Raw genomic sequence first — 27,888 nt, 5'->3', positions numbered from 1 at the left:
AGTTTCATAGCCCCATCTGGCCATGGCAGCTTTTGATCGCCCTGTTCCTGTTCTCAGGTGGTTGAGCGTCTTCCACTGGACCCATGGTGCTTCTGAGCCCAGAGGGAGGGCTTCAGAAGGGGGGATACCCATCTCAATGCGAGGGGGATTGTCCTTAAGCCTTTTTGTCCATAGTTGGAGTCTGGTTTCTTCCCATGATGCTACTAGGGGCTGGACATGGCTGAGAAAGCTTCTCCTGGACTTCAGCCGTTGGGCCGGGGGTACACGTCCGTAGAGGAGGTGGCGTTCATCACTGGTGGTCTTGGTCATCTCTACTCAGCTGGCGACTTCCCGTCTCACGTCAGCAGGGGTGATGCCAGCGAGGAGGTACAGGTTGTTTATGTTGGTGGGCTTCAAGCAGCCAGTGATTAAGCAGCAGGTGTTATTCAACGCTGGGTCTAGCTTCTTGGCATGGGATGATCTCTCCCAAACAGGACATGCATACTCCGCAGAAGAGTAGCACAGAGCCAGAGCAGTAGATCTTAGCGTGTATGCTGTGGCTCCCCATTTGGAGTTGGTCAGCTTCTGGAGGATGTTATTTCGGGAGTTAACTTTCAGTTTGGTGGCTTTGACATGTTCCTTATAGGAGAGTGTGCGATCCAGTGGTACACCAAGATAGACAGGGTTGGTACAGCGCCCATTGGCTGGTCATTGGTGTAGATGTTATATAGTAGTGGAGCCAGCACGCTACCTTGAGGCAAGCCGTTCCGTTGTTGTCGCCAGCGACTTTGCTTGTTGTTAAGGACAACACAGAAGCACCTATCTTTCAGAAGGGCTCCTGTGAGGTCTGTGAGCGCCAGGGCTCTTGTCATCTCCAAGATCTTTTTCAGGAAGAGGCGGTGGTTCACAGTGTCATACGCGGCAGACAGATCAACAAAGACGGCTCCTGTCACCAGTCCTTTCTGGAACCCGTCTTCAATGTGTTGTGTGAGATTCAGAAGTTGACTTGTTGTGGATTTGCCAGGTCGGATTCCAGCTTGTTGAGGGATGATGGCTGGTTCAATGACTAGGGCAAGCCTATGGAGGATCAGGCGCTCAAACAGCTTGTACGGGTGACATAGCAGGGAGATTGGGTGGAAGCTCTTTGCATAGGCTGGATCTTTACCCGGTTTTAGAAGAGTGATGATTCTGGTTACTGACCAGGGTGCATTCCAGCCTTGTGACCACTGTTCCTGGAAGATGCTCCAGATCCAGGATAAAGTGCTTCAGATGAATGGAAAAATAAAAGAATGAATGAATGAATGCGCTTTGTGTCCATAATTCATAAAGTTTATTTATCATACTTCCACATACTCTCAATATGCTTTACATGGAAGAGGTCTCCAAGGATCATTTCACCAGGGTCAAACACATTAACCGGTTGAGGATGTACACAAAATAACTCGAATATTACATAGATATAGATATATGTATATATATATATTTATATATATTTTACAGGATATAAGATTTAACTCTCTAATGTCCACCTTGAGCAGAATTAACCAAATATGATAAAGGATTGTCATAAAACTAAAATTACCAACATGGAGAGTTGATAGAAATATTGCTCTGTAATTATATAACATATACAATAAATTATGTTCTTTTGGCCACTATTGTCTTGACTGCAAGCTCTCTCTCCAATGGGCCAGTGCATATGCAAAACATAAAAAAAACCCTAATATTGTCTGATTTTGCATCTTAAACACACACACACACTAAACTCTTTGCCACACATACACACACAGAGGGCTGTATTCAGAGCTACGTGTGGATTTAATATTGAAATCGCTCATTCAGACTGCAGAAGTAACTGCAGAATCACGCACTACTCAGAAGTTACTCAAGAGTCATGCACATGGAGCGGAGTTTAGCAAAAACACATGGAGGACATCGGAGGAGATGCACCTTAATCAGTGACATTGCTTAACTTGAGTGAATTTTTTTCATCCATAAAATTAGGACTTACCTTACAATGAGCTGCAGATGAGTGCAAAAACATTGTCATTACATTATTAATTTGACAAATCAAAATAGCAAATGAAAAGCATGACAAAATTGTCTACATCCTGCACATTAAGGTTTCATGAGTATCTCGTTAAGTTGTGTGCACAATTAACCGTCGGAGCATGATATAAAAAGTGCAAGGTGTTTTTTTTTTTAAACACTGGTGGTCTTGGTGCATTTGGAAAACCTGTCTCAGATGCTCCCACTCAAGAAAAATCCAGAACCTCAGAGGTATGAACTACAGGCAGGTGAGTTGGTATACACTGAGAAAACTGAATATGAGGAACTTTCCCTGCATGAATGTTGGACTCTGAATGTGGTTCATAATGCTTCTTCACATTAATTGGGACTGAAGGGGTGTTTGTTGCATTCCAGATCCTACTCTGTAATCTATCGGTCACATTTACATGATATCACACTGCATCTATAAATGATAAATTATAAATTACACCACTATGTCCTGAAAATTGGGATTTGTCGAGGCAGAAAGTACACAATTAAACATATTCACACGCACAAACAACTACAGTGACAACATAAGGATCACAATATCTCAGCTGTTTTTGCTTTAAAATATGGATTCAAAGGGGAACCCATTAAATGGCTTGTCCTACTTTTGTTTGTTTCGCTAGCTAGCAATGGTCCTTGACCTTTAGCGTATTCCTTAAAATATGAATTTGTTTTTATTTTATCCAAATTTTATCCTTATTCCCCTTTGAAATCGGAGTTACCTATCACCAAACCTTGAAGCCGGCTTCACATTAAAGCACAAAAATGGTGATTCCAATTATTATTATTGAAAAATGAATACACAAATGTTGATCACCGGTGAAAGAAAGCCCAAACATAGTACACACATAGAAACATACACACACACACACACTGACACACTGCTAGCATTTCTTGACCTTAACAATGTTTAAATAGTTTGTTAGCATTTAATTGTGCTTATCTCCGGAAGCAGCATGACAGCGGTCCATAAGTATGTCCTGGCTCCAAAACCTTCACCAAATGTGGCTGTTTCAGAATTTTAAACCCAAGATCTTTGCCCTCCAGAAGGTCCATAACTTTTATCCTTGATAAACTCAAGATCAGTGTTACTCATATCATTTATCATAATTCCCATTGGATTGGCTTGATCGTTAAAGCATGGCTTCAAACAGATCTGGTGCTCAGATAAAGACTACGCTGTGCTTTCTGTCTACGATTTGTTTTGTGCTTCTTATTTTTCAATCCAGCATGGCGTCCAGCTGGTCAGCAAGGTCATCGAACATGTTTCCGATATCGTCGAGAATGTTGACTGTGCTTTTATTCTCCATCGCAGAACTAAAACACAAAATGGAAAAACAAGATTATGGGATTTCTGAGATAAATGAGATGCTAATGTCCAGCTGAATATGCACTCTTCGAAGATTTACATAAAGATGTCTTCTGATTTAAAAACATTCATTTTATATTATTATTATACATACGGGGCACTTTTTCCATGGAATAAAAACATGTATTCTATTCCCTTCTAGTGAGTTTATTGAATACATGCAAAATTGTTATCATATCACTTATCCTCCATGTATTATGTCACTCTCCCCAATGGAGAATGAGCATGCAATATTGTTATAATATTGTACGTTGTCAAGACAACACAACGTCACACATCGGAGCTCATGCGAAGATCCAATGACAAAACTTTGCTGCTGCGCACGCACACAATCATTTCTTTGTCGGCCGGGAAAGAGCGAAGATCCAGTGCTAGTGACTGACAGTTTGTAAACAAACATGGCCTCGAGGTTTGCTTCATTAAATGTGGAAGATTTAGAGAGAATTTTGAAAGAGAAGGACGTGCTGAACACCCGAAAGGCTACCAAACCTTCACTGGATATTCTTCATGCATTTAATCTTCCGCATTAAATATATGGAAAAGCTGGAAAAGAAGCACATCGGAGACGTAAAACGTCTGCGTTAGCGAGTGACTGTAACAGTTGGTAAACAAACATGGCCGCAAGGTTTGCTTCATTAAAAGCGGAAGATTTAAAAAGACGCGCTCAACACCAGAAAGTCTACCAAAACTTCACTGGATATTCTTCACGTATGTTTACAAGGGAAAAACAGACCAATGGACATCGAAAAAACAGAAAAGAGAGCAACAGCTGAAATATCGTCAAAGTTCTACTTGGAGGTGAGGAAAAGTGACGGAGACTTTTACAAGAGGACTTCACTCAGCAAAGCTCTTTTGTTCTGAACAACTGCAATGTAACAATTAACTATGACCAAAAGTAACTTTGAACTTGAACTGTCACCCTGGATATACACTACCGTTCAAAAGTTTGGGGTCACTTTGAAATGTCCTTATTTTTGAAAGAAAAGCACTGTTCTTTTCAATGAAGATCACTTTAAACTAATCAGAAATCCACTCTATACATTGCTAATGTGGTAAATGACTATTCTAGCTGCAAATGTCTGGTTTTTGGTGCAATATCTCCATAGGTGTATAGAGGCCCATTTCCAGCAACTCTCACTCCAGTGTTCTAATGGTACAATGTGTTTGCTCATTGCCTCAGAAGGCTAATGGATGATTAGAAAACCCTTGTACAATCATGTTAGCACAGCTGAAAACAGTTTAGCTCTTTAGAGAAGCTATAAAACTGACCTTCCTTTGAGCAGATTGAGTTTCTGGAGCATCACATTTGTGGGGTCGATTAAATGCTCAAAATGGCCAGAAAAATGTCTCGACTATATTTTCTATTCATTTTACAACTTATGGTGGGAAATAAAAGTGTGACTTTTCATGGAAAACACAAAATTGTCTGGGTGACCCCAAACTTTTGAACGGTAGTGTAGCTTGTATATAAGTTGGGTTGTTGTTCAGGTTTTTTGGACTTGTACCATTTTTATTGTTAGAACTTTGACTTTGTACAGTACATCGGATTGACAGAACATTGAATTACATTTGATCAGAATCAGCATTCGATATTGGTAAGTTACCGCCTTGTTCTTAACTTTTTGTAAAATCTATAATTGTTCCATTGAATGTGTATGTATAATAATAATAATAATAATAATAATAATAATATTATTGGCTGGCTTTTTTTCATGGTATATCAGATATATTCCATTCAGGTACTCGTCTTCGACTTGTTCAATATTATGCTAGCTGAATGGAATATATCTGATATACCACTCAAAACCAGCCAATATTATTTAAATATTCTACTACTAATCTAATGGTTATGTTAATAATTTAATAATATTTATTCATTTTAATTACTGTCAACAAATATTTATTAATTGTAACATTTAATGATGAATAAAAAATACTTGTCTTCGGTCATAATCCGTTCCTCGACGACCTCCAGTGCTGCAGCTAAGGAGGCACTGGTCTCGTCCAGCCTTTGCTGGTTTATTCCTTCTTCTCCATGAAGTCTGGCTTCATCCGATCCTCTGGTGTTTGGCACTCCCTTTCGAATTTCATCTGTAGTTACTCCGCCATCTTCTGTTGCGGTTTCAATCTCTTTCTCGATCGGCATCTGTCTGGACACACCCGCTTTCCTGCGCCTCATCAGCGCCTGTCCTGACCCCTCTGTGACCCTCATGACCTCATTGGAAGTTTCCATGTCTTGCCCCCTACTAACCACTGCCACCTCCTTCCTCTGTCTCTTCTGCTCATCATCCTCATTGTGTTTTTCCACGTCTCGTGGCTCTGCCTCAAAAGGGCTGGGAATGTCCACTGACAGTCCTGCCATGGACGATCTTGGGGGCTTGACCGGAGCAGATCCGCACCCTGGGGTTGAAGGAGTTTGTGGGGTTTGTGGGCTCTGAACAGGAGACATCAAAGGTCGTGGGGACAAAGCGTGACATTCTGCTTGTTTCGGGGTCAGAGTTGATGGACTGAGAATGGGATGCTCCACTTGCTCAGGGAGAATGGTAGGGGAGTGTGGGTGTGTGTTTAAGTCACTGGGTGGAGTAAGTGTACGTGCTGACATGGGCTTCATTTTGATTGGTTTAGGAAGCGTAGGAGGAGGGCTTGGCTTTGGAGACACAGGCGGCGGAACTTTTTTGAACTCCACTAAAGAGACATAAAGATCAGAGAGAAATTGTGTATATATACATCAGATATATAATCTAATTCAAAAGGCTCATACATAATGTTATGTACTTGAAGATAGTTATATCCTACAAAATATTTTAAAGGCTAGGAGTGAACAAATTCACTATGATTTCGGTAATTTTGGCATTTTCAGCATGTTTTTCAAGCTGGTTTAGCGAATTTTCAAGAATTATTCTCCATGTTAATTTAGCAGTACCTGTGCTGTGTTGGTTCTCTGGTCCTGGAAGTGAGACTCGTCTTGTTGGAGTGGGAGGCTCAGGCTTTCTGAGGCCCAGAGCTGGCTTGGGGGAAACTGGAGGCTTCAGCACCCGCCTGAAATCGTCACTCATATTGCTTTCCCGATACGCATTTTCCACCTCTGATGCAGGTTTTACACGAATAGCATCATCTGGTGCATTTGCAACTACATCATCCCTCTGAGAGGGCGCTATTACTTTTGGCCGTCGTCTCACAGTACTGGTCTCGGTGAGCTGGACCCTCTCGCCACCCAAGTCGTGAGGTGTGCGGGGCCTCCTCAAGGTTGCCGTGGCGTCAACACGTGACCACTCTTCTTGAGTGAGCACAGAGCGGGGGCGGGGTTCTGGGGTTCGCCTCACAGGGAGTTTTTCCACTGGTTCATCAGTAATTCGTGGAGATTTGGTAACTTCTCCTTGTTGAGTGCCATGTTGCTGTGCAACGGGGTTCTCGTAGTCAGTTATGGGGCCGCTGATGGTGCGACGGCGACTCTGGATCTCTTCATCTGAACTCAGAGTGTCACGGTTCCGCCTGAGGATGTCCGGGCTTGGCTGGAGGACAGGGCAAATATGCAAATTCAGCATTTCATAACCTTAAATATGGAGATATACTAATGTCAAATCGCAACAATTTAACTTACTGATTACAAATATAATCATATATTAGCAAAAAGACGAGGAAATGTGACAGGACCTTAAAAAAACAAAAACAGTGTGGTTCCTATTCGTATCTGTTTATCTGTTCATTCCAAACAATGTTTTCATACTCAGTGACATCTCATGAGTATGCTGTTGTTTGATTTTTATAAAAACGGTGTTACCTGTAAGTAATTCCTGCTTGCACCTTTGGCTCTGCCTCCTAATGTGGACATTTCTAACATGGCAGCGATGTCTCGAACGCTTCCTCCTAAAACCCTGGATTCAGATGCAGGGCCACAGTCACTACGGCGCCGTTCTCTGTACGTCACGCTTAGAAATGAATCACAAGACTCGTCTTGGTTAACCCCGCCCTCATTTGGCAAGTTCCCCGTGGAGATGGAGGAGCAAGAGCGCTTTGGTGGTGTTGGGGGGCGCGTCTTCCTGCGAGGTCGTGTTGTGGCAAACGACTGGCTACGGTTTACTCCTCCAACATCCAGGGAGGATGTAGTACGGTTGGCTCCACCCACCGTGGCATACTTCATGGGTGGGTCAGGGAAGGACAGGTCTTTTCGTCTGGGTAAAGGAGGTGTGCCATCTTCATCTTCCTCAGCTGTGCTTTCTTGGGGAAGGCAGAGCAACGGGACTGGGCGGGCTTGAGAATTTGAGCGAGGGGAGGAGCTCTTGATTTTAGTGGGTGTATGCGGTGGTGTGTGGGCTGGACTGTTGCATGACACAGGCTTTTTTAGAGGCGGTGGTGCATTTGCTCGCTGTATCCCACGCCCCTGGGTGGTGTGCCGTGGAGAGCCACGCCCTTCCATCCCTCGGCGTGTCCTTGGCGCAGGGGTGGATTCTGGAGCAGCTTGGTGTTTCAAAGTTGTGCTTTCAAAGTCTGACTGCCTTCCCTTAGGGTCAGCGTCCTGTTCTTTTGGAGGCTCTCCCAGACGGTTAACAGCTAACATTAACTTCTTCTGATGTCCTGCAGTGCAAAGAAATGAAGGAAAAATACATTTCTGCTGTGATTAGACTATTAATATGATTAAATTTATTAAAAGAATACTCCAATGTAATATCTATTCTTATGTGGAGCATCCAGCATACAAGTCCTTGTGTAAGTTGTTACTATAGTATAGAAACAATAATGTATTAGAACGAGGCCATTATTAAAAACTTTCCAGACCTTCCGTCAACCAGACCTCCTGACCAATCACGTTGATTGACAGTATACTAGAGACAGAGATCTAGTTAAAGAGCAAAACAGTACTGCTTTCAGCTAATAATAGTCTCAGAACACAACTTCTCAATACCCAGCTTGGTGATGCCGATCTCCTGCAAGTCCTCCAGAGTGATGTCACTGACGAAGTCCATGTTGTCGTAGCCATTTTGAACAAGAGTCTGATAGTACTGACTCAGTCCAATCAGGGACAACCAGTCAGCTAGGCTGTTCTACAGGAACATGAAGATAAGGAGACCATGAAGACCACCTGTCTCCACAATGATGGGAAAACATGAAATGGAACACATTCAATAACATTTTGCTGAACATCTTACTGGTTTCTCTTTAGGAATCCAGTCAGGAATGGTCAGTTTGGTGATCTCAGAGAGCATCTTTTTCCTGTGCCCAGGTTTTGTCACCCCAATTGCTGTGAGGTCCTGGAGATCAAACATAATGAGATCAAATTTTTGAGAATTTTTTTTAGATTCTTTTTGGGCTTTTTTCACCTTTATTGGATAGGACAGTGTAGAGACAGGAAATGGGCGGGAGAGAGATGGGGAGGGATCGGGAAATGACCTCGGGTCGGAATCGAACCCGGGTCCCCGGATTTATGGTCTGGCGCCTTATCCACCTGAGCCATGACGCCCCCAAATTTTTGACAATTTTTAACACAATTCAAGAAAAAGTGCCTTGCATTCAGAATCAGTTTGTGCAGATATTTAAAACTATACGGCCTTTCGATTTCATAAAATTGGTGAAATTTAGTTCCCTCTGAAATTTGGTCATTGTGATATATATATTTTTTCTGTAATATAAAAAAACCAGGCTATTCTGTGGCTGGAAAGTTATTTAATTTGAGGGGATTCCCTTGTAAATAATGTGCATAAAATTGCTCGCTTCGTGCAGTCAAGCAGAAGAAGTCCGGTGTTCGCATGCGCAGGTTTACCTTCGGCGTCTTCTTTTTCTTCTTCATCTTTTGGGTTTTACGACAGCTGGCATCCACAGTGTTGCATTACTGCCATCTACAGGTTTACCTTTGACTGTGCCCTGACAGTTACATCATTCTGTCGCTAAACAAACAGCTGATCACACCGAGGTGCTCGCTGACCGCCGATATTTATTAGCTTGGTACTGCATTTCCTTTCCTTCGCAACATAACATCTTTTCTTCTGGCTTTCCATTACTGTAGTCAGTTTTTCCAGTTTCATTCACATCCTCCATTTTTCTCTCCTGTTTCTAATTTGTATCCTACAATGCCTTGCGTGAACGGGGAAAGCCCACCACGTCATGCATGATGTAGTATCTTGTATTGCGTCACGGTGAAGCAGGAAAAAATAGCAGAGAATTTAGGGCCACGTGGTCCTAAATTCATTGATTGTTCTATTTAAAAAAAAAAAACTAATAAAATTGGAAGTCTGTGACTCGAATTCAGTAGTTTTTGGCCCACTAAACAAAAATAATTGGGTGTCAGGGAAAATTCTTTTTATGACCTACACCTGAAAAATCTGAAAGGCAGTCTGAAAGTCACCTTTCTCAGCTCTCTATTTAGATTATTAAATTTACCTGCATGGTGTTCATGAAAAAAGGTCAAGGGATAGAAAAATGCAAACTGAATAGGCAGATCACATTTTTATAATGATATAAATGAATTGTAATTATCACAGTCACAACAAATTTAACAAGATGGCTTCCACTGTCATCATTCGTTGTGGATTTTACAGGTTAAAAGGTGAAACACTTGTAATACTTAAAGGATAAAATTATTAAAAAAAGTTTGCTATATGTGAACAACCTGCTATATTACATCAGGTGGTTGCTAGGCTGTTGCTAGGTATTGGCCATGAGGTTACCAGGTGCTTACTATGATGTTCCGGGTCATTCTAATGGGATTGTTAAGTTACTGCAAGACTGTTATAAGCGGTTGCTATAGTGTTGCTAGATTGTTGTTAGGGTGTAGCTAAATAGGTACTATGGTATCCCAGGTTGTTGCTGTGGTATTCCAGGTGGTTACTAAGGTGTCGTTAGGTTGTTCCTAAATTCTTGCAAGTTGGTTGCTATGGAATCCCAGATTGTTACTAAGGTGCTTTGGGGTGGTTGCTAGGTGGTTGGAATCAAGTTGCTAGGTTGTACCTATAGTGTTACATGTGGTTGCTATGGTGTGGCTTGGTTGTTTTATGTGTTGCTACACAGTTACTAGACCACGAGTTGGTCTAGTGCAGGGGTGTCAAACCTGATCCATAAAGGGCCGTGTGGCTGCAGGTTTTCATTCCAGCCATGCAGCAGCACCCTGATTTGGCTTATTCAATCAACTGACACACCCACCCTTTAATCAAGGGTGGGTGTGGCTGCAAGTATTTGACTGTGTGAAGACAGTTCAGTTGATTGAATGAGCCAAGTCAGGTGTGCTGCTGCATGGCTGGAATGAAAACCTGCAGCCACAAGGCCCTTTATGGATCAGGTTTGACACCCCTGGTCTAGTGGTTAGCGTGTCCCCCTGTCGACGGGGAGATCATGAGTTCTACTCGCGGTCGGGTCATACCAAAGACCATCATAAAAATGGTACCTACTACCATCTGGCAAGGCATGCTGCAATACAGATGTGAGTGGGGAAGTCAAACTCTCACGGTTACCAGAGGACTAGCCTCCCACTGTAACCCTAGCTGTATAGGCAAGAGGCCGAGGGCTATCGAAACGGAGATCAGCACCACACCCATACGCCTTAAAGAGTTGGCTAGTGCTGGGACAGAAGACTACCTGGGAAGACCAGATCCTGGCGTGGGGGACATACACAGTTACTATGGTATCCCAGGTTGTTGCTACAGTATTCCAGATGGTTGTTAGTGTGTTGCTAGGTCTTCAGAGGTTGTTGCTAGGTTGTTCCTGTGGTATTCCAAGTAGTCGATATTGTGTTGCCATGTTGTTGCGATGGAATCCCAGCTGATTGCTAAGAGGTTGCTAGGTGGTTGCTGTGGTATAGTCTTGATATATAGCATGTAAGTATGTACAAGTACCTCTGGTGTCATCCTACTGATGGTCTGAAGGTCATATCCAGCTGTCAGGAAGTTTGTGGTGTAAAACTGCAGCTGAGCGCTGGTGAGCCATTCAGCCACAGCCTCTGAGCTCTACAACATAAACAATTCAGATGTCCTTCATACTGTCTATGACTTTATCATTCAATTCCTTGTGCTGATCATTTTATTTCATTTCAAAATATAATCTTTCATTCTTTCTTTATAAACCAATATTTTGGACATAAACACACGGACAATCGCTTACCTTGCTTTCTGTTGCAGCGCTATCTTTTCTCTGTAGTAAAGGATCAACAAAGGTTTTTTTCTTTTCTGGACGTGGACCACCAGGTGCACTCTGGATAAGTTGTGAGGACGCTGGAGCACACAACAAAATGTTATTACAACAGCCCAGGGGATTTTTACACAATTGTGTTATTACAGAGTATTTAAATAAGATTTTGCAAAATGCTGGCAATTTTTGTCTCGTCTCGTCTCGTCTCGTCTTCTTCCGCTTTATCCGGGACCGGGTCGCGGAGGCAGCAGTCTAAGCAGGGAAGCCCAAACTTCCCTTTCCCCAGACACCTCGGCCAGCTCCTCGGGAAGAACACCGAGGCGTTCCCAGGCCAGCCGAGAGACATAGTCCCTCCAGCGTGTCCTGGGTCTTCCCCGGGGCCTCCTCCCGGGGGGACATGCCTGGAACACCTCCCCAGGGAGGCGTCCAGGAGGCATCCGAAAAAGATGCCCGAGCCACCTCAGCTGATTCCTCTCGATGTGGAGCAGCAGCGGCTCTACTCCGAGCTCCTCCCGAGTGACTGTGCTTCTCACCCTATCTCTAAGGGAGCGCCCAGCCACCCTGCGAAGGAAACTCATTTCGGCCGCTTGTATCCGCGATCTTGTCCTTTCGGTCATTACCCAAAGCTCATGACCATAGGTGAGAGTCGGAACGTAGATCGACCGGTAAATTGAGAGCTTCGCCTTTTGGCTCAGCTCCTTCTTCACCACAACGGACCGGTAAAGCGACCGCATCACTGCGGAGGCTGCACCGATCCGCCTGTCGATCTCACGCTCCATCCTTCCCTCACTCGTGAACAAGATCCCGAGATACTTAAACTCCTCCACTTGAGGCAGAACTTCTCCACCAACCTGGAGAGGGCAAGCCACCCTTTTCCGGTCGAGAACCATGGCCTCGGACTTGGAGGTGCTGATTCTCATCCCAGCCGCTTCACACTCGACTGCAAACCGCCCCAGTGCATGCTGAAGGTCCTGGTTTGAAGAAGCCAACAGGACAACATCATCCGCAAAAAGCAGAGATGAAATCCTGTGGTTCCCAAACAGGATTCCTTCTGGCCCCTGGCTGCGCCTAGAAATTCTGTCCATAAAAATTATGAACAGAACCGGTGACAAAGGGCAGCCCTGCCGGAGTCCAACATGCACTGGGAACAGGTCTGACTTACTGCCGGCAATGCGAACCAGACTCCTGCTCCGTTCGTACAGGGACCGGACAGCCCTTAGCAAAGAGCCCCGAACCCCATACTCCCGAAGCACCCCCCACAGAATACTACGGGGGACACGGTCGAATGCCTTCTCCAGATCCACAAAGCACATGTGGACTGGTTGGGCAAACTCCCATGAACCCTCGAGCACCCTATGAAGGGTATAGAGCTGGTCCAGTGTTCCGCGACCAGGACGAAAACCGCATTGTTCCTCCTGGATCCGAGGTTCGACTATTGGTCGAATTCTCCTCTCCAGTACCCTGGAGTAAACCTTCCCTGGGAGGCTGAGAAGTGTGATTCCCCTATAATTGGGGCACACTCTCCGGTCCCCTTTCTTAAAAAGAGGGACCACCACCCCAGTCTGCCACTCCAGAGGCACTGTCCCTGACCGCCACGCGATGTTGCAGAGGCGTGTCAACCAAGACAGCCCCACAACATCCAGAGACTTGAGATACTCAGGGCGGATCTCATCCACCCCCGGTGCCTTGCCACCGAGGAGCTTGCAAACCACCTCAGTGACTTCGGCTTGGGTAATGGACGAGTCCACCTCTGAGTCATCAGCCTCAGTCTCCTCAGTGGAAGACATGACGGTGGGATTGAGGAGATCCTCAAAGTATTCCTTCCACCGCCCGACAATGTCCCCAGTCGAGGTCAACAGTTCCCCACCCGCACTGTAAACAGTGTTGGCAGAGTACTGCTTCCCCCTCCTGAGGCGCCGGACGGTTTGCCAGAATTTCTTCGAGGCCGACCGATAGTCCTTCTCCATGGCCTCCCCGAACTCCTCCCAGTTCCGAGTTTTTGCCTCCGCAACTGCCCGAGCTGCAGCACGCCTGGCCTGCCGATACCCGTCAGCTGCCTCGGGAGTCCTGGAGGTTAACATGGCCCGATAGGACTCCTTCTTCAGCTTGACGGCATCCCTTACTTCTGGTGTCCACCACCGGGTTCGGGGATTGCCGCCACGACAGGCACCGGAGACCTTGCGGCCACAGCTCCGAACAGCTGCGTCCACAATGGAGATAGAGAACATGGTCCACTCAGACTCAATGTCCCCCGCCTCCCTCGGAAGCTGGGAAAAGCTCTCCCGGAGGTGGGAGTTAAAGACCTCCCCGACAGAGTGCTCGGCCAGACGTTCCCAGCAGACCCTCACCATACGTTTGGGCCTGCCAGGTCTGTCCAGCTTCAAAAATTCAATAAATTCAAAAATTAAGTTAATTATGAGGGAAAGTTCCTTGTATTCAGAGCTACGTTACTCAGCTGCCTGTTCACGCCTCTGAGTTTGTCCAATTTCTCTCGAGTAGAAACATCTAGACCACTGCCTTAAGAAGGAAGCACTCACGGGACAGAAACTACAAACAGAATTAGTGCTTTTTATCTCCCCGGCATATGATGCGGGGGGATATAGCTATTGTTCTCTCCGTCCATCCGTCTGTAAACATTTTAGTTTCCGGAGCATAACTCAAAAACTATTAGGAATTTTTTCACGAAACCTAACAGTTATGTTAAGTGACTAGAGGAGTTGTGCCTTTTGACATTTTGGGATTTCTGTGATTTTTATTTTTTCCATATTTCCATGGCAACCAATTCAACTTGGGAAAATTTGAAGTAGGGTTTCATGTGTCGTCATCTGATGACTCTTGTTTTTTTTTCTTTGCTGTGATACAAATAGGGCGATAACGTACACTGGAAACAATCGATTTGGAGTCTAGTATTTTCCCAAAGCGTAGACTTGTGCATGAATATTCGTAATTAATCGTCTAAGCTGACTGAGCACTCATCTGCTACACTTCCAGAGAAACTTCTTTCATAATTTTATCGATCAAAAATTCATTCTTTGTGATAAGCAGTGTCTCTGATTAAGGTCTCTGATGTACGCCATGTAAAAATAAAGAAATAAATAAAACAATTTTGCGGTTGATATTATGAATTAATAGTATCATATTGATGTATTTAATACTAGCCTCAAATCACATGCCATAGTTTGTTCAGTGGAGCTGGATTTACAACCCCGATTCCAAAAAAGTTGGGACAAAGTACAAATTGTAAATAAAAACGGAATGCAATAATTTACAAATCTCAAAAACTGATATTGTATTCACAATAGAACATAGACAACATATCAAATGTCGAAAGTGAGACATTTTGAAATTTCATGCCAAATATTGGCTCATTTGAAATTTCATGACAGCAACACATCTCAAAAAAGTTGGGACAGGGGCAATAAGAGGCTGGAAAAGTTAAAGGTACAAAAAAGGAACAGCTGGAGGACCAAATTGCAACTCATTAGGTCAATTGGCAATAGGTCATTAACATGACTGGGTATAAAAAGAGCATCTTGGAGTGGCAGCGGCTCTCAGAAGTAAAGATGGGAAGAGGATCACCAATCCCCCTAATTCTGCGCCGACAAATAGTGGAGCAATATCAGAAAGGAGTTCGACAGTGTAAAATTGCAAAGAGTTTGAACATATCATCATCTACAGTGCATAATATCATCAAAAGATTCAGAGAATCTGGAAGAATCTCTGTGCGTAAGGGTCAAGGCCGGAAAACCATACTGGGTGCCCGTGATCTTCGGGCCCTTAGACGGCACTGCATCACATACAGGCATGCTTCTGTATTGGAAATCACAAAATGGGCTCAGGAATATTTCCAGAGAACATTACCTGTGAACACAATTCACCGTGCCATCCGCCGTTGCCAGCTAAAACTCTATAGTTCAAAGAAGAAGCCGTATCTAAACATGATCCAGAAGCGCAGACGTCTTCTCTGGGCCAAGGCTCATTTAAAATGGACTGTGGCAAAGTGGAAAACTGTTCTGTGGTCAGACGAATCAAAATTTGAAGTTCTTTATGGAAATCAGGGACGCCGTGTCATTCGGACTAAAGAGGAGAAGGACGACCCAAGTTGTTATCAGCACTCAGTTCAGAAGCCTGCATCTCTGATGGTATGGGGTTGCATTAGTGCGTGTGGCATGGGCAGCTTACACATCTGGAAAGACACCATCAATGCTGAAAGGTATATCCAGGTTCTAGAGCAACATATGCTCCCATCCAGACGACGTCTCTTTCAGGGAAGACCTTGCATTTTCCAACGTGACAATGCCAAACCACATACTGCATCAATTACAGCATCATGGCTGCGTAGAAGAAGGGTCCGGGTGCTGAACTGGCCAGCCTGCAGTCCAGATCTTTCACCCATAGAAAACATTTGGCGCATCATAAAACGGAAGATACGACAAAAAAGACCTAAGACAGTTGAGCAACTAGAATCCTACATTAGACAAGAATGGGTTAACATTCCTATCCCTAAACTTGAGCAACTTGTCTCCTCAGTCCCCAGACGTTTACAGACTGTTGTAAAGAGAAAAGGGGATGTCTCACAGTGGTAAACATGGCCTTGTCCCAACTTTTTTGAGATGTGTTGTTGTCATGAAATTTAAAATCACCTAATTTTTCTTTTTAAATGATACATTTTCTCAGTTTAAACATTTGATATGTCATCTATGTTCTATTCTGAATAAAATATGGAATTTTGAAACTTCCACATGATTGCATTCCGTTTTTATTTACAATTTGTATTTTGTCCCAACTTTTTTGGAATCGGGGTTGTAATACTGCTCCTCACTTGAGACAGAATCATGCAAGAAAAATGAGGTGAAGTTAAGTGAGTGTAACTTCTGAGTGGAGCTTAACTCTGGACTTACAGTACGTCTGAGGTCTGGGTAATTACATTCATTCTGAATACAGCCGGATCAGAAGCATAATTATGGAGCTTACATGAATGAAGAACAATGGAATCTGGGCTGTGAATGTGTTTGATGAATAAAATGGTTCCTGGTCGTGGTCTGAACCCGACTGTAGGGTACCTGCACTGGGGTCCTGCTCCAGGAGATGTTCTTTCGCTTTGGCTGACTGAGACAACACGGTGGCCAGCAACTACAATACACAACACATTAAAAGCAGCCTTTTAATGAGAGAAACAGTATTTCCATGTAGTTTTTGTACTAAAGGATTCAGAGTTTACGTGTGTTTGTCGCACCTTTACCCCCTCAGCCTGAGCGTGTAGCCCAGGCACGTTGACGCCATGTGTGTTGAGCCCTGGGGGATGTGTTGGCGTGGTCGAGATGGGCACGGGGGAGCTTGCAAGATGAGCATTGGCATTGTCTACCGGACCACTAGCTGAAGAGCGCCCGCTGGTCAGACTTCCTGTGCTGCCAGCACCTAATTAAAAAACGGATAACAAACAACAAGGAAGTAAACAAAACAAAGAAGACGGAGTACGCTTTTTGTCTCTGTTTTGCATCAACATTTTGCCATCATAATAACTCATTTGGGGCATTAATATTTTAGGCTGTTTTATTTGTGCACTTCAGTTGACAGCCACACACAGGATACATTTCATTCAATCAGAAACTAAGAGCGTGCAGGAAGGACGCTCATGTCAGTCAACAGAAGTGTTTATAATTCACTCTTATAATGTCTTTTACTTTATGGCATTGTATTACAATTGCCAACAAAGAAAAATGTGATCTGCTTCTAGATGTTTCAAATACTGAACTGTTAACTCTACTGAATGAAGGCATAAACTCTACTGAATGAAGAGCTCAGAATATCAAAACATGCACAACCCAACTCTGAACACAAGGAACTTTCCCCATTAGATACTGACATATCTTTTTGACTAAAGTGTGTTTAAATTGCGATTTTGTGTGTGTGTGTGGGTGTGTGTGTGTGTGTGTGTGGGGGGGGGGGGGTTGAACAACTCCATACCTGCGAAAGGTTTCCTCAGGACCCAGATCTCCTCAGTGGAACTGCTTTGCTGCCCACTTAATGTTGGGGAGCCATGGGGGCTGGACACAGAACCTCGGGACCCTAAAACACACACACACACACACACATTTATGCATGTGCCAGTATTCCACTGTCAATAATTATATACAAAAAGAAAGCAGGACAAAAAGTACAAAAATGTGCTTATTTTATATACACACACATAACCCCAAATCAGAAAAAGTTGGGACGGTCTGCTGAAATTGAAATTAAAACTGAAAACAATTTCAATTTGTTGGTAATGATTTGTCAATAATCTTTGACCTATATTGCACTCAAAACCATACAGATTACTTGATGTTTTACTGTTTTCTCAAAATAAACACGTATTTCACTTATGATTCTTGTAACACATTTAAAAAAGTTGGGATGGTAAAGCATTTACCACTTTATAATGTTTACATTCCTTCTCATGACACTTAAGATGTTTAGGGACTGAAGACACCAAGTGATTGTCAGTAACGGCATTGAAAACACAAGCTTGGAACAGCCTCCAAACATAGTTTCTCCGGACTACAACACCCAAGAGTCACAGCGCCCTCTGTCACCTGATTACTAATTGCACCTGTCTCTCGTTCCTCAGCAATCACCTCACCTACTTAAGTCCAGCTCTCACACACCCACGTTGCAAAGTATCGTTTAGTGTTTCTGTGCCTAATTTTACAGAGCCGTTTACTTTCTGCCTGATTTCACATGTTTAGACTGTTATCTACATTCAGTCCCCGACCTTGCTCTATTGTTTTCTCTGCATTATCCTGTTTGCCAATCGACCGACCCCTGCCCGTTACTCTTATTCCTGCTTTTTGTTTTGGCTCAGTCTGCAGTTTGCTTCTCCCTGCTCTCCCCTGTGCCTGCACCCTGACAGGATACTTTGCCATCGATGGATGCAGCAGAGGAGGCGAAGCAGACCGCACTAAGTGCTCAGGGGCGTTTACTAAGTGAACATCAGCAGATGCTCAGCGACCTCAACACTAGGATGGTGCAGCTCGCTGCTATGTCGCAGGCCCTCCTAATGCACCCCGCATCTTCCGCCAGCGCCGCTCAGCTCATTCCACTACTGATGAAGTTCTCGGGTGAAGCATTAAACTGTAAGGGATTTCTTCTCCAATGTTCCCTATATTTCTCCTCACTCACCAGACTCTCAGACGAATAGAAGATTGCTAAATTTCTCACGTTACTCACAGGCTAGGCTCTACAGTGGGCTAGTGTGGTATGGGAGCATGGCGGTGAACACACCACATCCTACGACCGTTTCTTTGATCTGTTTAAGCAAGTGCTTGATCACGAACCCGAAGGAATAGAGGTCGGACAGAGTCTCTTGTCCATCAAGCAGGGAAATAGAAGAGTCACAGAGTAAGCCCTGGACTTCTGTACATTGGTTGCTGATAGTGGTTGGAATGAGCCTGCACTAAAAGCCACTTTTCGCCAAGGGTTACGTCCAGAGGTGATGGGTGAATTGCCCTGTCATGACGAACATCTATCCCTCGACTCACTCATCGATTTGGTCATTCGTTTGGACCACCTCATCACAAACAGACCCTCTCTGCAACCTATCACTATACTCTGTCACCTGCCACTAGCATGCCCACTCCTATGGAGGTTTCTCATGCTTGGCTAAAACGATCAGAGAGAGAGAGAGAGAGAGAGAGAAGACAGCGAGACGGTTTGTGCTTCTACTGTGGTGAGTCTAGCCATCTCATCGCTAAATGTCCTGTCCATCCACCTTGGGGTGCCCTGGCTCGTCCAGTTAACAGTCTACCCAGCCCAGTGAGTTCCATATTTAGTTATAAAGCACAATCCTTCAAATTACCTGTACTCTTGAAGCTGCCAGGCTCAACCCATATCCTGTCTGCATTTATAGATTCAGGGGCAGAAGAGAACTTCATTGACTGCTCAATCGTCCAGAGATTCAGTCTCCCCAAAGATACCTTGCAAAGCCCACTGAACATAAGGACCATCAACAGGGGTCCCATTGAGGATGGACTAATCTCTACCCGTACAACCCCTCTACAGATTCAGGTGGGAGCTCTCCATGAACTCGTTTCTCTATTCGTCACCTGAACTGCTCATCATGACACCATCCTAGGTTACCCCTGGCTTCAACTCCATGACCTATTAATCTCTTGGCAAAATAAAGACATTCTTCAGTGGTTACTGGCACATTTTCAAAACTGTCTTCATCATCTTAAACTAACCATCTTGTCCACCTCCGTGGACAGCCCACAGCCCGATTCTCTAGACAATGTTCCTGCATGCTATCTGGACTTGAAAGAAGTATTCAGCAGAGGTAAGGCATGTGGTCTGCCCCCTCACCGTCTCTATGACTGTGCCGTTGACCTCCTTCTAGGCACTACTTCACGCAATTGTATCTATCCATTGTCCCTAACTGATCAACCAACTACTGTATGCAGGAATATGTGCAAGAAGCCCTGAACCAAGGGTACATCAGACCATCCACCTCACAAGCTTCAGCTGACTTCTTCTTTGTCGAAAAGAAGGGAGGAGGTCTTTGGCCATGTATAGACTATTGGGGTCTGAACCAAATCACTGTGAAGTACCCCTACCTGCTTTCACTAGTGCCCTCTGCCTTGGAACGTTCCACCAGAATCTTTTCTAAATTGGACCTACGCAGCACCTATAACTTGGTCAAAATTCGAGAAGGGGATGAGTGGAAGACGACCTTTAGGACCACCACCGGCCATTTTGAGTACCTGGTAATGCCTTATGGCCTTTCTTCGGCACCAAGCGTCTTCCAGTGCCTGATCAATGGTGTCTTAAGGGATACGCTGGGGAAATTTGTGATAGCTTACAGTGACGACATATTAATCTACTCCTCAGATGAAGACAGTCACCACAAGCATGTCAGGTCTGTACTCTCCTGCTAACTTGAAAACCATCTCTATGTCAAGGCAGAGAAATGTGAATTTCACGTCTGCTAGATCTCATTCCTTGGGTACATTATCAGTTCTGAAGGGGTAAGCATGGACCAGTCTAAGGTCTCCGCAGTCACAGCTTGGCCCACTCCCACATCCGTGAAAGAGTTGCAACATTTCCTGGGCTTTGGGAACTTTTACCAGTGCTTCATTTGGGGCTTCAGCACCATTGCTGCTCCTCTAACCTCGCTGTTAAAGAACAGGCCACGTCATCTCCAGCGGAACCCAGCAGCTGAAGAATCCTTCAACCAGCTCAAGGCAGCCTTCACCTCTGCTCCCATAGTACAACATCCAGATCCTACTAAACCATTTGTGGTGGAGGTAGACACATCTGAAATGGGAGTAGGAGGGGTGCTCTCGCAACAATTTGGGGAGAACCCCAAGCTGCACCCAGTAGCTTTCTTTTCAAAGAAGATTATACCCACTGAAAGGAACTATGACACTGGCAATCGAGAACTCTTGGCTATCAAGTTGGCCCTGAAGGAGTGGAGACATTGGCTGGAGGGTGCTATGCACCCATTTATGAGTCTAATGGACTGCAAGAACTTAGAATACCTAAAGACCACCAAACGACTCAACCCATGACAAGCCAGGAGGGTCCTGTTTTTCACTCGGTTTCAGTTCACAATATATCATCCAGGCACCAGAAATACCAAAGCAGATGTGCTCTCTTGAATCCACAACTCTTCACCGCACACCTCTGAACCGACTTCCATCCTATCACCAGTATGTTTTGCACAAGCCATCACCTGAGACTTAGACAAGGAGATCAATCAATCACACCCCATGACTCATCCCGGGAACTGTCCATCCAGACTTCTGCATGTCCCACCCGACCTCAGAGGAAGACTCATCATCTGGGCACATGCATCCCCCATCACTGGTCATCCCAGCAGTCACCACACATACCAACTGATAAAGAACAAGTACTGGTGGGAGAGCATGATTTCAGATATCAATCACTTTGTCTCCTCATGCTCAGCCTGTGCCCAAGCCAAAGTACCATGTGCTACACCTGCTGGGAAATCATGTCCTATCCCGCTACCTCAGAGATCCTGGTCACACATCGCCATCGACTTCATCACAGACCTAGCACCATCCCAACATACAGTCATTATGGTAATCATAGACAGATTCTCTAAAGCAATTAGATTTACCCCGTTATCAGGACTACCCGCTGCATTCCAAACTGCCAAACTAATCTTTAACCATGTCTTCCGTTATTTTGGTATCCCTGAGGACATAGTGAGCAACTGGGGTCCCCAATTCGTTTACAGACTATGGTCCAGTTTCATGGAAAGACTAAGAGTTTCAGTAAGCCTCACATCTGGTTACCACCCTCAATCCAATGGCCAGGCAGAGCGTCCCAATCAGGAGGTGGGATGTTTTCTGCGCATCTTTTGCATGTGAAACCAGGGGGATTGGGCACAATTCCTCCAATGGAATTGTGCAGAGTATGCACAAAATTCACTCACCCCTGTTCCCATGGGAGGACACACCCACCCAGGTACCGGCAATTGACTCCTGGTTCAAGCATAGCCAGCAGGTATGGGAAGAGGTACACCAAAGGCTAGAATGAGTAAACACAAAGTATAAACAATATGCAAACAAACGCAGAAGTAAAAATCCAGAGTAATCTCCAGAAGATCGGGTATGGGTCTCCATGAGGGATCTAAGGGAGCCCAACTCATGCAAAAAACTGCAAGCCTGGTACATCGGCCTATACAAAGTTCTATGCAAAATCAGTGAAGTATCCTGCAAAGTAGAGCTTCCACCTCACAGCAGAATGGCACAAACTTTCCATGTTTCCTGCCTGAAACCAGCCATCCAAGGTCCCCTAGCCATGAACAAACCCACCCAAGAGCCCCCCTCCCCAGACATCGAAGGCGAAGCCATCTACCAGGTAAGCAAGATCCTGAACTCCCGGCGCAGACAAGGTCAGCTTGAGTGCCTGGTAGACTGGGAGGGCTACAGTCCAGAGGAGCAAAGTTGGATGAGCTCCACAGACATCCTGGACCCACTCCTCATACAGGAGATCCACAGCCAGCATCCTAACAAGCCTGCACCTAGAGGGAGAGGGCGACCAAGAAAGATATCTGCTCCCAGAGGGAGCTCCTTTTGGGGGGGCATCAGTCAGTAATGGCACTGAAAACACAAGCTCAGAACAGCCTCCAAACATAGTTTCTCTGGACTACATCACCCACTCTCTGGACTACATCACAGCACTCTCTGTCACCTGATTACTAATTGCACCTGTCTCTCATTCCTCAGCAATCACCTCGCCTACTTAAGCCCATCTCTCATATGCCCATGTCACGAAGTATTGTTTAGTGTTTCTGTGCCTAACTTTACCAAGCCATTTACTTTCTGCTTGATTTCCCGTATTTAGACCATTTATCTACATTCAGTCCCTGACCTTACTCTATTGTTTTCTCTGCGTTATCCTGTTTGCTGTTCGACCGACCCCTGCCCGTTACTCTGACTATGATTCCTGCTTTTCGTTTTGGCTCAGTCTGCAGTTTGCTTCTCCCTGCTCTGCCCTGTGCCTGCATCCATAAGTGCCTGCACACTGACAGTGATGAAACGTTTCAGGTGTTATTGTGTCCCATTCTTCCTGCAAACATGTCTGAATGTGTGCAACAGTACAGGGTCGTCGTTGTCATGTTTTTCATTTCTAAATTCTCCAGACATTCTCTATTGGGGAGAGAGAACAGGCACCCTCTTCTTCCACAACCATGCCTTTGTAATGTGTGCAGGATGTAGTTTTGCATTGTATTGTTGAAATATCCCTGGAAAAGATGTCGTCTTGAAGGCAGCATACAATGCCTTGCAAAAGTATTCATCCGCCTTGGTGTTTGTCCTGTTTTGTCGCATTACAAGCTGGAATTAAAATGGATTTTTGGGGGGTTCGCACCATTTGATTTACACAATACACCTACCACTTTAAAGGTGCAAATTGTTGTTTTATTGTGATACAAACAATAATTAAGATGAAAAAACAGAAATCTGGAGTGTGCATAGGTATTCACCCCCTTTCGTATGAAACCCCTAAGCTGGCCCAACCAATTCACTTCATAAGTCGCAATCACTTGATTAACATCCACATGTGTGCAATCAAAGTGTCACATGATCTGTCACATGATATCTGGATAAATCAACCTGTTCTGGAAGGACCCTGACTCTGCAACACTACTAAGCAAGCAACATGAGAAACAAGGAGCACTCCAAACAGGTCAGAGACAAAATTGTGGAGAAGTATAGATCAGGGTTGGGTTATAAAAAATATCCCAAACTTTGAATATCCCAGGGAGCATGATTAAATCCATTATAGCAAAATGGAAAGAATATGGCGCCACTACAAATCTGACAAGAGAAGGCCGCCCACCAAAACTCACAGACCAGGCAAGAAGGTCATTAATCAGAGATGAAACAAAGACAGCAAAGATAATACTGAAGGAGCTGCAAAGATCCACAGCAGAGATGGGAGTATCTGCCCATAGGACCACTTTAAACTGTACACCCCACAGAGCGGGGCTTTATGAAAGAGTGGCCAGAAAAAAGCCATTGCTGAAGAAAACACGTTTGGAGTTTGCCCAACAGCATGTGGTAGACTCCCCAAACACATGGAAGAAGATTCTCTGGTCAAATGAGACTAAAACTAATCTTTTTGGCAATCATGGGAAATGCCATGTGTGGCGCAAACCCAACACCCTGAGAACATCATCCCTACAATGAAGCATGGTGGTGGCAGCATCATGCTGTGGGGATGTTTTTCATCTGTAGGGACAGGAAAGCTGGTCAGGACTGAAGGAAAGATGGATGGCACTAAATGTAGAGCTATTCTGGAGGAAAACCTGTTTGAGTCAGCCAGAGGTTTCAGACTGGGATGAAGGTTCATGGTCCAGCAGGACAATGACCCTAAACATACTGCTGAAGTGACACTGGAGTGGATTAAAGGGAAACATGTAAATGTCTTGGAATGGCCTAATCGAAGCCCAGACCTCAATCCAATTGAGAATCTGTGGCATAACTTGAAGATTGCTGTACACCAACACAACCCATCTAACTTGAAGGAGTTGAAGCAGTTTTGCCTTGAGGAATGGGCAAAAATCCCAGTGGCTAGATGTGCTAAGCTAATAGAAACATACCCCAAGAGAGTTGCAGCTGTAATGAAAGCAAAAGGTGACTCTACAAAGTATTGACTTTGAGGGGGGTGAATACCTATGCACACTCCAGATTTCTGTTTTTTCATCTTAATTATTGTTTGCGTCACAATAAAAAAAAAACAGTGTGCACCTTTAAAGTGGTAGGCATGTTGTGTAAATCAAATGGTGCTAATTCCCCAAAAATCCATTTTAATTCCAGCTTGTAATGCGACAAAACAGGACAAACACCAAGGGGGATGAATAGTTTTGCAAGACACTTGTTGCTCCAAAATCTCACTGTACTTTTCTGTATTAATGCTCCATCACAGAAGTGTAAGTTACCTATGCCAAGAGCACTGACACAACCCCATACCATGACACACCCTGGCTTTTGGACTTGTTGCTGGTAACAGTCTGGATGGTCCTTTCTGTCTTTGGTCCAGAGCACACAGCATCCATTTCTTCCAAAAAACACCTGAAATACTGATTCATCTGACCACAATACACATTTCCACTGTGTGATGGTTCATCCCAGATGCCCCTGAGCCCAAAGAAGTTGACGGCGCTTCTGGACACAGTAAATATAAGGCTTCCTTCTTGCACAGTAAAGTTTTAATTGGCATTTGTGGATGTAACTCTGTATTGTAGCTTGACAAAGGGTTGCCAAAGTAATCCTGAGCTCACGTGGTTATATCAGCTATAGATGAGTGATGGTTCTTGATACAGTGCCATCTGAGGGATCAGAGATCACGGGTGTTCTCATAATTTGGTGAAATATCCAAAACACTTCCTATCTTTCTTTGAGGAACATTGTTTTTAACCGTTTCAATAATTTTCTCATGCATTTGTTGACAAACTGGAGATCCTCAGCCCATCTTTGCTCCTCAAAGACTAGACCTTTCCTGGATACTGATTTTGTACCAAATCATGATTACAGTCACCTGCTGACATCATCTGTTTCAAATCACATCATTATTTAATTGTTTTACCTCATTACTAGCCCTAAATTGCCCCTGCCCCAACTTTTTTGGAATGCGTTACGGGTCTGAAATGCAGGAATTTATGCATATTAACAAATATATCTGTGATATATTGATTAAAAAACCTGACCTTGATCCCTGTCAGCTGTCCAATTATCGGCCAATATCAAACCTCCCCTTTATCTCCAAGATCCTTGAAAAAGCTGTGGCACAGCAGTTATGCTCATATTTACATAGGAATAACATCCATGAAATGTATCAGTCAGGATTTAGACCTCATCATAGCACAGAGACAGCACTGGTTAAAGTAGTAAACGACCTACTGTTGGCGTCTGATCAGGGCTGTGTCTCGCTACTTGTGTTGCTTGACCTTAGTGCAGCATTTGATACCATTGATCATTCCATTCTTCTGGATAGACTAGAAAATGTTGTGGGAGTTAAGGGAATGGCCCTCTCCTGGCTCAGGTCTTATCTAACTGATCGTTATCAGTATGTCGATATAAATGGTGATATTTCTAGACGTACCGAGGTAAAGTTTGGTGTTCCACAAGGTTCTGTCTTGGGTCCACTGCTTTTTTCTCTATATATGTTACCTTTGGGCGATATTATTCGTAAACATTGTATTAGTTTCCACTGTTATGCTGATGACACACAGTTGTATGTCTCTGCAAAACCTGATGAGAGACACCAGCTTAATAGAATTGAGGAATGTGTTAAGGACATTAGACACTGGATGCTTATAAATTTCCTTCTGCTTAACTCTGACAAGACTGAAGTACTTGTGCTAGGACCACATAAAGCTAGAAGTAAGTTTTCTGATTACACAGTAACTCTGGATGACATTTCTGTTTCTTCACGTGCAGCAGTAAAAGACCTCGGAGTGATTATTGACCCCAGTCTTTCATTCGAAACTCACATTGATAACATCACCCGGATAGCTTTCTTTCATCTCAGAAATATTGCAAAGATAAGAAATTTAATGTCATTGCATGATGCAGAAAAACTAGTCCATGCTTTCGTTACCTCCAGGTTGGATTATTGTAATGCCTTACTGTCTGGATGTTCCAATAAGTGCATAAACAAGCTCCAGTTAGTTCAAAATGCCGCAGCAAGAGTCCTTACTAGAACTAGAAAATATGACCACATCACGCCTGTCTTATCCACACTGCATTGGCTCCCAATCAAATTTCGTATTGATTATAAAATACTACTATTGACCTTTAAAGCACTAAATGGTCTCGCACCACAGTACCTGAGTGAACTTCTGCTCCTCTATGACCCGCCACGCCTACTTAGATCAAAAGGTGCAGGCTATCTGCTGGTACCTCGTATAGTGAAGGCTACATCAGGGGGCAGAGCCTTTTCTTACAAAGCCCCACTGTTATGGAACAGCCTTCCAAGTAATGTTCGGGAATCAGACACAGTCTCAGCATTTAAGTCTAGGCTGAAAACATATCTGTTTAGTCAAGCCTTTTGTTAATGGTGTTTATGAGGTAAAGGAGTAGATCTGGAGGGTCCTCAGACATAGAGTGTTTTGGTAAACTGGGATGTATGGATGCTGTCAGTCCCCACTCGCTTGCTCACTCGAGTTTGTTGACGGTGCAGTGGCTGGCTGCTTTATGTCCCGGGGCTCCCTCATGCCTGTGTTACCTTCTGGCTCTCTCCTTTTAGTTATGCTGTCATAGTTAGTTGCCGGAGTCCCTGCTTGTACTCGGTGCAATATGTATACTGTTCCTACTTATTCAGGTGACATTGGGCATACCTAACCACCTGTGTTTTCTTTCTCTTCCCCCCCCCACCCCCCCCCCACCCCAAATCTGTCCCTCTGAGTTACATGGAGTCAACAGGAAATCTTTTGGTGGAGACGGTGGGGACCTCGACTGGCTATCGTAGCCTGCAGGGAATCGGCCGTCAGACGTTCTGTCGCATGTCCCAGACCCGGTGAAATGTAACTGAATTGTCTTGGCCAGGCCTAAGGGTCCCATCTGCATCTCATCATTGCTGAGGAGTGTGCTCCCATCACCCAATCAAGCATTCAGCCAGAGCAGGTCATGATATATTTTTACCATATTAACATGCCATTGTGCGTCATGCCTGATGTAAAGACTCTCGTCTCTGCGAGCCTACCACACAGATTTAATACTTGTCATTTTTAGGGCATACCTAACAACGTGTTTTCTTTCTCTCCCCCCCCATCTGTCCCTCTGAGTTACATGTTGATCCTGGGATTGAGATGCTGGCCTCTTCTGCCCCTCGGACCTGCTTGATCTATCCTGGTGCCC

The 27,888-nt window shown here is 44.4% G+C and overlaps 1 protein-coding gene across 1 annotated transcript in view; it reads right to left on the bottom strand.

Annotated features, from left to right (window-relative positions):
• Positions 1 to 2,941: 2,941 nt before the first annotated feature.
• Positions 2,942 to 27,888, bottom strand: part of si:dkeyp-9d4.3 (caskin-1) — a 113,302-nt gene continuing 88,355 nt past the window's right edge. The window contains exons 12-22 of the mRNA XM_060899438.1: positions 17,489 to 17,590; positions 16,758 to 16,939; positions 16,585 to 16,654; positions 11,495 to 11,604; positions 11,230 to 11,340; positions 8,554 to 8,655; positions 8,310 to 8,448; positions 7,188 to 7,981; positions 6,330 to 6,918; positions 5,344 to 6,091; positions 2,942 to 3,354 (exon numbers count right to left, since the gene is read on the bottom strand). Coding sequence (XP_060755421.1) covers positions 3,258 to 3,354; positions 5,344 to 6,091; positions 6,330 to 6,918; positions 7,188 to 7,981; positions 8,310 to 8,448; positions 8,554 to 8,655; positions 11,230 to 11,340; positions 11,495 to 11,604; positions 16,585 to 16,654; positions 16,758 to 16,939; positions 17,489 to 17,590 — 3,044 coding nt within the window. The 3' untranslated portion in view covers positions 2,942 to 3,257. The remainder of the gene's footprint in view (positions 3,355 to 5,343; positions 6,092 to 6,329; positions 6,919 to 7,187; positions 7,982 to 8,309; positions 8,449 to 8,553; positions 8,656 to 11,229; positions 11,341 to 11,494; positions 11,605 to 16,584; positions 16,655 to 16,757; positions 16,940 to 17,488; positions 17,591 to 27,888) is intronic.

Source organism: Neoarius graeffei, chromosome 18 (assembly GCF_027579695.1).
Source record: "Neoarius graeffei isolate fNeoGra1 chromosome 18, fNeoGra1.pri, whole genome shotgun sequence".
Lineage (NCBI taxonomy): Eukaryota > Metazoa > Chordata > Actinopteri > Siluriformes > Ariidae > Neoarius > Neoarius graeffei.
The sequence above is the reverse complement of the archived record's forward strand: the minus strand, read 5'-3'. Positions and strand labels throughout refer to the sequence as shown.